We start from the raw sequence: 13,896 nt of genomic DNA, 5'->3' as shown, positions 1-13,896 counted from the left end.
TATATATATAATAGTGGTGTCAAATGTCTTGTAACCCGCGAGCCAACTCAACCTACTACAAGTTTGAGCCGAATTATGTTTGAAAAAAAATGTAATTTTTTTATGCGGGTTACTTTTCAACCCGACTCACTTATAAACTGGCTCACCTAGGTTGAACTCAGGGTGAGCCGAGTTGGCTCACCAATCCACCTAATTTAACTTAATTATTTATTATTTTATGTTTCAATATTATTAGTTAACATTTTTTAATTATATCGTAGATGGGGATAAAAAAATGTTTCCAACAGAGAAAAATATTATAGATTTATCTATTCAAGACTCTAATATTATAAATGGATAAGTTGTTTTTGGATTATGCTTAGATTATATGATATTTTTTTTATTTTGAATTTAACATCATTTTAGAGTGAAATTTATTTAGATTTGAATTAAAAAAATTATAATTTTTTTTTATTTTAAAAAAACTTATAATTAAGTGAGTCAGTGAGCCAACACGTTTAACCCATCAATCCGTGATAGGTCATACTGAATTCGAATTTTTTCAGCTTACTAATAAATGAGTCGAGTTAGATTCACTAACTAAGTAATTGTAGAATAGATGAAATATACTGTTAGTAAAAATCTCTCGTTAATCTATTACTCAATTATTTGTGACATTCGCAAATAAAAAACATAAACATTAGGTACTCCCGCCACTGAATGCATACAAAGGTTCCGATTTTTAAATTGTGAAGTGATAGATAGATTCAAAGGCCTACCTGTAATTGTAATTATCTGAAACATTAAAATAAGCAGAAAAAAAGATTAGCAATCATATAAAAAGAAGAAGGAAGGAGAAACATGCACGAGTGAAGTGAAGTGAAGTGATCACGGATCAGTGTCTTCCGCGTCTTAAGCCCGAAAGAATAAAAGTAATCATTTGACTAACTAATCTCTTAAACAAATTAGTCTTGATTAGTTAGGTCAATAAAACGACCTTAAGTTTAATTAATTATATTCTGCAAGCAAACTGCGTAAATTATTATTGGTATTAGTCAATTATGTGAATGGAACATGCCGAGTTTTGCCTAATGGTCACTAATTAAACATAATTTAGGTGTAGAAGCTCGTTTCTCGAGTCAGAATTTTCTATTTTAGAGCTTCATAAGACAGACCATAGATACTTCGACGGATCAGGTCAAAGACACAAAAGTGATTCCCAGTTTGCCAAGAAAAGAGAGAGACGTAGAAGATTGAAACGTTTTTCTTTTCCACTATAGAATTTAAAAAAGCTCGATTATAAGCTACTCACAGTGCCTGTTTTCCATTTTCTTTTTCCCCATGTTAGTTTAATGGACTAATTCACTGGTTTGGATTTAAGCACAAAATGACAAATGGTTTGTTATAAAGTTGAAGTCAAGATTGGACGATAGTATTTTTTTATAGCCTCAGTATTTAACAATTCTCATTTATATGATAACTATGTTATTTTAATCAAATAACTAAGTTATTTTAGATCAATTCAATGTCAATTGGATTAATGAACTTACAAATCATTTAAAAAATTAAATTAGGTTTAAAATTCACTTCTTAATATAATATTAAAACTATAAATTAAATTTTATTCTCATAAAATATGTTTATTATTCTATTCATATTCATATTGAGTTGTTATCAAATCATCCATTAATATTTTAATTCACATTTATACATATCAATATGAGAGAATTTATTAAAATATTATATTAATTAAAAATAAAACTAATTCAAAATATATAAGTAAATATAAATTTCATCTAATGACATAATTTGTATAATTATTGACAAAAATAAATTCATTCATCAAATAATAGTAGTTATTATGATAATTTATAGGTTTGATTGAACAAAAGCATTCATAGAAAGGTAAACTTGTTATACATGAATTTTCCGTTAACTTTGTGTAGATTCATTTAGCCATTTTCAAGTCAAGGACTAGTGTAAAACTTATCTGTTAAATAGCACAACGTATCATTTGTGAAGTGGCTCTATTTTTACCTTTTTTTCATGTCTAAATTAAGGAGAGATCGGACAAAGGTGGCAACTGCTGTCGGAAAGATAATGTCACAATTATGTACTAATTGAATGAGATTACATAAAAATTTATTTGTTTGACACCACATGAACAGAAGGAAATCAAAGAGGGGAAAACTGTATATTTAATTTGATTGATAAACTCCATGCTTCTTATTATGGTAAAAAAAAAAAAGGCTTGTTTATAGGAGAAATAAAGTGTCAAATTAAATGAAAAGGAAAAAATGTATATCCTAAAAAAATTTGTAAGTTAGCTTACTATTTTAAATAGCATTCTTACGTCACACAAAAATGTTTTCTTTTTATAAACTCAAAACAAAGCAAAAAAAAAACATAAACCATTTTTCTCCTTTTTTATTTAATATTTTTAGCCTATTTAAATGAACAAAATATTCTATTTCTCCTAATTGTATTTTCTGCTGTTTCAACATATCCAGAAGAAAACAGTTCATGTCAGTCCAGATTTCTAACAAACAGGGGTTAAAAGAGTGTTACTAGAATAAATATTTCTCTTATTCAATATTAACCAGAGTGCATAGTACTAAAATTGAAAAGGAGTACTACGTTAACGAATAGAACCTTTTGGATGCAAAATTATTGTGATGAGGTTGAAAGAAGGAAGGGTGTTGCTCCCTCCACCACCATTCCTTCCTTCCTCCACCATCTCATTCCTGTTTTATCCCTCTTTTTATTTTTTCATTCCTACTTTACCCTTATTAAAACTTTAGGGTTAATATTTTTTAACCTCTACCCACTCCAATCCTGTACATGTATGTCGCGACAACTCTTCTTCCTCTTTATCGTTCGTCCCCTTATTGTTTCATTATGCTCTTCTTCCTCTTTTTCACGTTCCACTTCTTCCTCTCATTCTTTAATTGTGATAGGACTTTCATTAGCTGGTGTGCTTAGTGAGAGATTGCAAGTGATGGTGGAAGCAATTGATCAGTCGTGCCAAGATCGGTGTGTGGTGGTGGTGCTTGAAAGATTCGTCATGAAGTTTAAAGTAAATAAATAGGGTTAAAAGTAAAAAAAGTTATTTTTATAATTAATTTTTTTTTTGCAGAAGGTTGGGGAGGTAGAGAGAGAAGTGGTGATGGTGGAGGGAGCAACACCCAAGAAGGAACTAGGCCTGTAACAACATAAAGGCCCAACATGACCTTGTGATTGGGCTTAGCTAGGTCTAATTAAGGAGGGGGCTTCTTCCTGCACCCCATTATTATTTTCATCCTACACCTCCAGATTTTGAATTGATTCCTATTTTGCTCCCTCCAAATTATATACTAATAAATGAATAAAACTGTCATCTTCTTCCTCCCCGCCCGCCCGCCCGCCCCCCCAAAACTCAAACTATTCTTCCTACATATTAATCCTTTTTGGGTTTGACACTAAATAACCAAGCATCTGTGGGATCCATGCTTAGCTTTGGTGATGGACTACCCAACAAAGTGTCATGCAATTTCATTGATTGAATCGAGATAATATTTTATTTTGAAGTAGTAAACAGTAGTGATGGATTCTCTAATGTGATGATTTGAGTTCTCATATAAAGGAACCAAATTACATAATTTGGGCAACGTTCTTGTGCATTGAAATGGGCAATCCAGTTTGAGTCACCAGATTCGGAAGAACTAATCGGATTACCAAATGTGAAAGATGTGAACCGAATCAATCAATCCAGTTACCTTTTATCGCAATTGTACACCCGATTGTCCAATTCATTAGCTACAACCCTCAAAAGATTACACTTTATTGATTGTTTTGGTTTATATCACATCTCCTAAATTTGATGATTCAGTTTATCCTCTCAAATTAGGTAATCCAGTTTGTTATCTGAATCCAATAAGTCAAACCGGAATGGACAATCTGATGCATAGAATGTTGACCCGATTTTGTAATCAGGTGCACAAAATGTTTCCTAAATTTTGTAATCATGTTCATTATGCACAGGTTGGTTATTCTACAAAAGATTTATGCACTCTAATGAATGTGCAATTATACATGGAATTTTGTAGTTCTATTAGTTTGTACGCGGTTAAATTTTCATATTTGAGATGAAAGCTTATTCTTTAGGCTTTAATACTCACATGAAATAAATCAAAGCTTCAACATGGAATATTCTTTCATTTTAGTCAATGAAAGTGAAATGACTTATGAAGATTATACTAGACCTTTTTCAAATTATAAAATATTTTCTACATGTGAAAGCTACTTGAGTTGAGTGGGTGTGAGATATTGTTTTTCAACTTGAATTTGTTATTATTATGAGATATGATAGAACAAATAAACACTTGAAAGAAAGAAATATGTGTTGTTAAAGGGTAAAAGATATGAAAAATATAGAAAATATGAATTTGACCTTTAACCTAATATAACCAACATAAAAAAATGTGATTATTCTATTAAATTGAGAGGTAATTCAGTTCGTAATAAAAAAAGGTGAGGATAATATGTGGATCTCATTATCATAATATGTAAATACTTTAGTTTGTCACCGTTATATTAAAAGATTAAAACCACAATAAATAGTTATTGTTTGTGTACATAACTAAGAGTCAAGTTAAATATGTCAACATTTTGTTTTCACTAAAAGAAAATAATGTGACAATAAAGCAATTGTATAATGCAAAATTTACTTATAAGCAATCTTTTAGATGAAGCATAACTGAATTACAACAATTAATGATGTTGTGAGAATGTGATGAATTCATTTATTAGAGTAGATATATAGAGGATTCTGATGTAATAAGTAACCTTTTTTGAACACATTCTGATGTAATCAAATTGTTGAATGCATTTAACATTGTTTTGTTAATTAATAATACCTACAAAACCAACAAATAAAAGTTGTTTTTACTTGAGATAGTTGGTGTCACATCAACATGGTTAACTTTTTTTTGTTGCTTTTGTCTTCCCTTCAAGTGAAGACTGAATAACTTTATTTATGGTTTTGAAAGGGTAAGAGTATTGTTTATGACATATTATGGTCAGGATATCCTAGTCCTTCCATAGGGAGATCATTAGATGTCATAAACAACCCTCTTAGCCTTTGAAAACCCTAAATGGAATTATTTCTATGGTTCACTCAAAGACAAAAGCCACAAAAAAAATTAACCACATTAATGTGACACCAACTATCTCAAGTAAAGACAACCTATATCAGTTGGTTTTGTAGGTGTCATTCATCAATAAAAAATGCTAAATGCATTAAACAACTTGATTGCATCAAGATGTGTCCAAAAAAAGGTCACTTACCACATCAAAATCTTCTACACATCTACTTTAATGAATGGATTTATCACACTTTAACAAGATCATTAATTGATGTAATTCAATTTTGTGTCATCTTAAAGATCATTTGGAAGTATATATTGCATTACACATTTGCTCTATTGTAGTGTCAAGAATAAGTAAATTTTTCATATGAAATTGACACTTATCATATATCAAATGGTTCTATTTATGTATAAAATAATCCCTTTTACTTTATAATTACCGGATAAGGTACTAAGAAGAAGAAAAATAGGAATTGGATGAATATTTATGATTTGCAACAATTTTTTGAAGAATTCAAAAATGATGTAATTGAGCCCAAAAATTCGCAATTGAACATCAATAAGGTGGCCAAGCAAAAATTTGGAACGTTACTTTTGCAAGAAAATGATGTTGAACACTTAAGGTGATGCATGACTGAAGCACAAGAAAGTGGTGCTCATCCACATAGGTTGTAGAGACAGAAAAAAAAAATCCCTCCATGGAAGGAAACCTTTGTGACTGAGTTTAAAAGTTGGACTTAGCACAGTCCAAAAAATTTTATGAATAAAGACCTCATGTTCTCATTTTAGACATTGAGTAGAGGATTAAACATGTAGTGATGGAGTAGAAATAGGTATGTAAAGCTAGAGAAATGTTCTTATTGTAAATCTTATATGTAGATGATGTTGAAATTGTATAACAATATTCTCTGGATAGTTGAACTTTCTCATGTTGAAGTTAGATGTAATCAATTTTAATTGTCTGTACTCTTACTTCTTGAGTATTTATCTATTATCAATTGGTTTATGTCTCAATTAAAAGGGATAATGACATTTTTCTTGTGCCATTATACTATGTTGAAGGTCATATTTATATTTCCTATACTAACAACACATGTTTTCCTTCCAGGTTGCTTATTAGCTCTATCAAATCTCATAATAACATAAACAAACCCAAGCTGAAAAGCGATACCTTTCACTCACTTAAGTAAACCATCATGTATAGAAAATACCTAATAAGTTGTAAAAGGCCTAGTATAATCTTCATCTTTCATGTTGAAGTCTCTCAAGTCTAAAGAATAAGCTTCCGTCTCCAATATTAAAATTATAGCCACCTACAAACAACATAAACTAATACGACTACAAAATTCTCTACATAATTGCACATCCACGGGATTGCATGCAAAAATCATTTCTATAATAACCAATCCGTCCATAACGAATCAGATTACGAAATTCGGGCAACATTCAGTGCACCGAAATCCCCATTCCAGTTTAACTTATCATATCTAGGATAACAAACCAGATTACCTAATCAGGGACAACAAACAAGGTCATCAAATTCGAGAGATGTGATATGAACCAGAGCAATCAATTCAGTGAAAGCTTTTTAGGAATGTAGTTATGCATCTCAATTACTCCGAAACACTAAATTTATTTAAGAAAAAAAAATTAAGCATAGTAAGACTGATATTTCATTTTTCATTCAACACCTATCCAACACCAATAAAATAATATTTGTACTTTAAAATACAAAATAAAATCATTTAGAATGAATAGACTAGGAAAGTAAAAATATTGTTTTATTGAGTGTTGGAAAGAGGTATAAAAATTGAGAGGTGTACATAAATTTTTTTTTGTCTAAATTAGTCTTGATCTTATGATTAAGAAAGAGAATAAAAGGTGCAGCTTGAGGTGCTTAGGTTTTACCCGAAATTACCCTTTCTTTCACCTATATCCTCTTCAAAACCTTTTAGATCTCTTCAAATACAGACAAGTGCGTTGAATACACACTGTGGCTGACCGTTGCTCCTTTTTCATCCTACTGTAACCCATCCAATAATGCTTTTTTTCTTGAATTTTGTTTCACCTTCTTTCGGAAACACCAAAATATAAAACAAACTGTAAAAAGCTGCAGCAGGTGGGCCATGAAACCCAAAAAGTTGAGAGGACAACACTTAACACTGCCCCCCACATCTTTTAAATCACTCATCAGAACTGTATAATCAAACATTTTATCCTTTCAGTAAAATTTAAAAACCCTTCTTAAATGATAGCTACACAAAATTCATAAATGCGTTATAATGCTTAACCTTTTACAGAAAAAGTAAAATCAAATGCTACAGAAGAAAAATTCAAATTAAGGACTAAAACGTTCCACAAATATCAAACTACCTTGCACAAAATTTTCGATTGTATAACCCAAATCAAACATCATAGTATAAAACTCAAATCATTCTAACCTGACTCCAATAGAATATTTTACACTTTATTATCAGTTTATAAGGAAAAATGGACATCTGAGTACAGCACTGCCCAATATTCAATCCAAATTACTCTAACATGAAATTCTAATAAAACTATAATGCTGACATACCTCAATTTTGTTTATGTGCTAGATGATTAGCGTAGTTCCGGCTTAGATTTTTGAGGAAAAAAACATTTTAGATGACAAAAGGAAAGACATTTCTGTCATACAGAGCAAGAAAAAAACATTGTAGATCAAAAAAGAAAAGACCCTTCGGACAAACAGAGCAAGGATGTTTGAATTGGGGAAGATAATCAACAATGACTGGATTCAAAACGACAAATTGTAATCCTGTTTTGAAAACTAACCATTCAAGATGTTCTATTTCCATACGCAAATTTCTAACTGATTTAAATGTTATGCAAGAAACAAAAATGTGTTGGTACATCTGATAAAATTTGTATTCTTACAGCTAAAACAACAAAAGACAATTCTAGTAGAAAATTGAAGGAAAAATAGACATAGATCGGAAAAGTAATTCAGAACAGAACTACAACTTAGTTACTACATATATCCATAAACCATGGGAAAACAAACAACATGACGATTATGCTGGAACGTATCTAAGTTAGTCCTTGTTCTATTCCCAATATAGAAGCTGCCTAGGTCCATACATTATAAATAAACAGATTGCAAGGAAATCAAAAGCAATGTCACCTTAACATAAAATCCTCAACACTAACTGCAAGAAAAAGAAGGTCGCCAGCACCACTTTGATTTCGCTTAGCTAAGAATAAACCGACAGTGAAGAAAACCTGCAAATCAATACCACTCTTTAATAATGAAGGGAACAAGAGAAGAAAACAATAGCACCAACCAAGCTAAAACAGATTTGAGAAAACAAAGACAATATGGACAATGCATGCTTACTTGGGTCAGCATTGATCAACATGGCAGTGCCTCCAAAGTTGCATGTTCCGCCATTTCTCTTGTGCTTCTGCCAGTAACTGTTGAAAGCATAGGAAGCGTGAGCAACCACAGTATCAGGATAATAGCAGTTTCCCTGTGGCGTAATCTCCATGCAATCAGCACCACCCTCTCCACAAGCATAGTCCATAGCCTGTTGCAGGGTTTCTTCAGGAACACTGGGCTTAGCCACACACCACACCTTCTGGACAGGGAATATCTGGGGGTAAGGTGAGCCATTGTGTAGTGGATCACAAGGAGGGAGTGTGAAACCATGAGGTGAACTAGCTGGAACACCAAATGGTGGCTCTTCAGGGGCAAAAGCGGGAGAAAGAATTGGTGGGGGTGAAGAAACTACTTGTGCTAAAGGAGGCAAAGGTACATTGGAAGGGGTCATTGGTGCCTTGGCTATTTCTGGTGTTGGAGCTGGCCTTACTGGTAAAGAACCTATTGGGCTAAAATCAACAACTGAAAGCTTTCTTGCCGTGCTTTTTCTCCCTTTTGTAACAATGGCGATGACATTTATGTTGCCGAGACAGAAAAATCCAAGCTTTTTCAAGGACTCAAAGTGGGAAGACACCAAGCTCAAACTTTTATCAGAGAAATGGGAGAAGCCATTATGTGGGATCACAGAGTATGTGGAGTTTACCTCTTGGAGAAACTCTAATAGGGGTTTGACCATTTTCAAATCATTGTTAGAATAAACTCTGTTTAGAGACAAACACTCCAGAGTAAAAGCAACAGAAACTTTTATGTCTTTCTCCAAACCCCACCTCTTGAGTGAGTGGTAGACATTTTTCAGGGAAGACAGAACCTCAGAGAGGTGGTTGTGTTGGTGCTGTTGGCAGAAAGCAGTGGTTCCCACAACTATGGTGGTGATATTGGAGGCAGGGTAGTGTGCAAGAACGTTGTGTCTGAGCCATCTTTCAGCCAATAGAATACTGAAAGAGACCTCATTGAGGTCTTCAGCACTCACTGAAACAGCCAAGGGAAGCTCATCAGCTTGTGATGAGGCTTGTAAAATGTCATCACTCGTCTCACATAGGTTTAGGAACTCAATGGATTCTTGACCAGTTACTGCAAATTTAAACCAACAAAAAACAAATATTAGATTCAGAAGAAGTAAAAAAAAAACACATTGCACAACATTCAAAGTTGAGAACTTTATGAAAACAAAACACATTACCAGTAAGACCCAGAAAACAAAGAAAGAAAATAGGAAATAGCCACCCCATTTTCTTCAGAGCTTTTGTCTTGAAGCACACTTTTTAAACAAACTCGAACTTGCTGGGAAGTTCTCGGGCTCATGCACTTCTTGTATTGGAAATGTGACCTTTTTTAATAGCGCAGAAGAACACTTAACTCGTGTTGCGATGTTTATGAGTTTCTCTTTCTCCACAATGCCTACATCTGCAGTTCCACATCCAAAGTTTGAACCATTTGGGGGAAAAATAGAAAATAAGACTCGTCGTGTAATAACCGTACGAGAAAATAAATAAATACACAAAAAGGACAAACATGCTAACAAATTCTTACAAAGAGAAATGGAGAAATAACATCAGTACACATAATTAATGGTCATGCAATATTGAGAATTAAAGAAAAAGTGACCAAGTGAATATATATTTATAATGATAAATACCCAAAGGTAATAATATAGTGAAAGACTTCACTTACAATATAATATTAAAGTTAGTATTTACATTGTTTCAGGTAAATTGTTACACTATATACTTTTTCCTACTATTTTAAATAATAATCATACTATTTTAAAAGTAAATAAATAAATACTTACCTTTTTTTATATTTTTAACGAAACAATATTAATATTTTTTATTTTTTTATTAACTAAATTTTTTTCTAAAATTTAAATAAGTAAAATAAAATAAAATTTTAAAATATAAAGTTAAAGAAATTAATTGTTATATGTTAACAATGTCAACAAAATCACACCATTAAAATTACCATATAATTAAACATTCTATATTTTGTAATACTTTACCAAAATTAAATCACAATCTATTTTATATTTTGTTTGATTAAAATTTTAGTATAAAATTTAATATTTATTTTATAAAAATTAACATTTTTGTATAAAATTTTATTTGATTAAATCCAATCCTTTAATATTTAAGTATAAAATTTTATTTGATTAAAATTATTAAATAATAATATAAGTTATTTAATGTACTTTATGAACTAAACGTGTATTTTTAATATTAAATAATTCCATTCCTTACATATTGGATAGTATATCCTTTTTTTAAAAAAAAAAACTTAAACAGTTTGAAAATTAACATTTTAAAACTACAAATTTTACGAAAAAAAAAATAATTTGTGATTCAAACTAGTACTATTAAAGATTAATTAAGTTAGATTAAATTTAATAAAAATGTAAGTATTAATCTCTACTTTCCAAGTTCAGTAATTAATTCACTTAAATCGAACCTATATACACCCATAAATAGTAGATGGAACTAAGAAAATCCACTCCAAGTATACAATCCAACCACTTATAAGAGGAATCTTTTGTAAATTTAAAATTTATTGAACACTCAAAATATTAATATTTGCGCTATATCCAACTTATTTAATTCATTTAAGTATGGTGTTATCAATACAATGGTGATTTTTAAATTGAAATGTGTTGATTGCAACTTGAATGATTGTGATGAAATTTTAAAAGACAAAAACAATAAATCATTCTAAAATTTGTGTCAACTCGTACTAGAAAATAGACCTAGGAAAAAGTGCGCCAAATTGACAAATTTAGGTTAGTTGATGGGAAAATTACATATTTAAGTTACTTTTTATAAAAATTATAGATGCGTCCTAAATAAATACTACAAAAATAATCATTATTAAATCAAATAATTTTTTATTTTTTAAATTGAAATTATGTTTATAAAACATACTTTCATAGTGGTGATGTTGTGAAAAAACTCACTTAAAATTAATCGTATTTAAAAGAAGTATAGCAAAGAATAACTAATGCAAAAAATGTACTGACATATGTGTTTTTTTTTAGTTTTTAAAGTAAAAAAAAAATATTAACGCTATATAAGAAGACGGTTATCATATGTCAGATTAAGACGTTAATTAACATTGAAAATAAGATAATGTGTTAATTAATGTTAAAAAATGACAATTTTTTATGTTTATTTTTTTTGTCATTATCTGACGTCAATCAATTTTTTTATTTTTTTAACTAACAATAATTTATTTAAATAAATTTACCGAGATCTGAAAAGAAGAGAACTAACAAAATGTAGATCAATTTTTGGCATTTTATAAAGCATTAATTATAAACTATGAACTATAAACAAAAATTGTCACAAGTAAATAGTGTTATGGTGAATAGTAGTATGAACTTGAAATTGTTTTGATAGTTATGGTTATTGTTTTCTCTTAGATTTTTTTTACCACTTCTTAGAACCTGTATTTCAGAATAAAAAAAACACCAAAAGCCTTTACTTTGAGTCTACATGAAATATAAAAATTATTTAGAAAGTCAGTTGTAATATATCTTTAAACAACAATATCATTAACTTCGATTGACCGATTTGTCGTTATTATACGATTTAGGGTAGAAAAAAATTTTCAATCACGTGATAGCTCATGTAGACGGTTGTTCCTTCTAGGTTTAAAAAAAGGTTGTTTTCTATTTTTTGTCAATTTTTTTTACAAACTTTGCAAAAATATTTCTCATACTTAAACTTTGAATTTTGATCTAATTTTTTCTTTGTGAGAGCTTCTCATGATATTTTGGTGCTTGAACAAATTTTCAAGTCATTTGGAGTTGTTTTGAATATACTTTAGTTTTACCCCAAGTTGTGATGTACAACATTTAGTATGAACAACAAACAAGTTTAACAATACAACAAACAAATTCAACAATACAACAAACAAGTTCAACAATATCAATATCAATACTAATAGGTTCAACCTTCTTCAAAACGAAAACTAACATTTTTGAAAAAAGATTAGTCGAAATAACGTGTTGTCACCAGTGAAAGAGAAAGGAGAACACGCCAATGACGGAGAACATGAAACCAATAAGTCAAAACAAACAAAAATCATACCTAAAGTAGTTAATCAACATGCATTTGTATAAAATGAGAGAAAGATTACATGTGTTGGTCGGCAAACTTTGTGGGTTAAAAGTTTAAGCAGAGAAGAAAGTCTTGTGCAAAAATAAAGTGAATGAATTTTCAACTTTTCGCCCAATTTTTTATTGAATTCACTAACATATAACATTTGAAAAGTGATATTTTGATGTCTTATAAAAACTAGGACATTTGACGTCATATGTAAATACATTTTCACTTTTGCGCTAAAAATTTATCTAATATGATGTCGGAATTCTAAATTCTGACATCTTATAACCAATTTGCGTAAAAAAAAGTCTAAATTCTGACGTCTTAATTGAACTTCTATATACAAAAATATCAACAATCATTTTTAGCGTTAATTTTTTTGTTTTATGAAGTTGAACGTGAGACTTTGAAGCTTTATTTTGCAGTAGTATATATTACACAACTTTATTTAAACGGGATTAATTTTAAATAAAGTTATATTTAATCTTCATCACTAACACAAAAATAATGTTTTGTAAACATGATTTTAATTTCAAAAATTTAAAATTTTATAATTTAATGACAACTTCTTTATAATAAAATCATATCTACTTAACCCAATTTGATTTTATTTATAATTATTTTTTAAAATAACCTAAAACAATAATTTTCAATGCCAATTTGTCGAAAGGAACGTAACATGTGAAACTCGTGAATTGAAGAAAAAGACCCACACTGAACGAGCACAGAAAAGGAATCAAGACGTTACAATGAGCCCACCACAGACCCAATGGCCCAATTCTCAGTACCTTGCTGGAAGAGACTGTCAAGGACAATAGCCTCATTGACGGTTCCTACCCGTAACGTACAACTACTGAATCAAAATTCCACCAAACAACTTAAACAATATTGTTTTCCGTTCATGGCTGTCATAGTAAAACATTATGTTTTATCATGTCTATGAAAGTAAATTTTCAGATTAATTATTTATATAATAAACTTACAACTAGGTTTAAAATTATTTATTATTTACCTGAAGAAAATAGTTTAATTAATTATTCCATAAATTGAGTTCATAAGCTTTTTTTTTCACGTTTGAAAGGTGCTACTAAACAAATATATTGAAAGGGAGCAACTGGACCAATTCAAAAAAATAGCAGCATTGGACAGAACTAGGCCCAAGAGACATCAATTAAAATGAGTCACTTGACATAAATAGCCAGTGGCTACTTGTATTTTAAGTAGTTGATATCACTTGTGTTAAATATGTTTTTCTTAAACAAAAATAATAGGTTCTAGAATA

General features: G+C 30.1%; 1 protein-coding gene across 1 annotated transcript; it reads right to left on the bottom strand.

The window, feature by feature from the left end:
* Positions 1–8,048: 8,048 nt before the first annotated feature.
* On the bottom strand, positions 8,049–9,984 carry LOC108335210 (glucan endo-1,3-beta-glucosidase 13). Its single transcript, XM_017571174.2, has 3 exons — positions 9,704–9,984; positions 8,482–9,594; positions 8,049–8,366 (listed from the first exon to the last, which is right to left on the bottom strand). The coding sequence occupies exons 1-3, from the start codon at positions 9,750–9,752 to the stop codon at positions 8,335–8,337; spliced, it is 1,194 nt and encodes a 397-aa protein (XP_017426663.1). The 5' UTR covers positions 9,753–9,984; the 3' UTR covers positions 8,049–8,334.
* Positions 9,985–13,896: the final 3,912 nt, after the last annotated feature.

The sequence above is a fragment of the Vigna angularis genome, chromosome 10 (assembly GCF_016808095.1).
Source record: "Vigna angularis cultivar LongXiaoDou No.4 chromosome 10, ASM1680809v1, whole genome shotgun sequence".
Taxonomy (NCBI): Eukaryota; Viridiplantae; Streptophyta; class Magnoliopsida; order Fabales; family Fabaceae; genus Vigna; species Vigna angularis.
The sequence above is the reverse complement of the archived record's forward strand: the minus strand, read 5'-3'. Positions and strand labels throughout refer to the sequence as shown.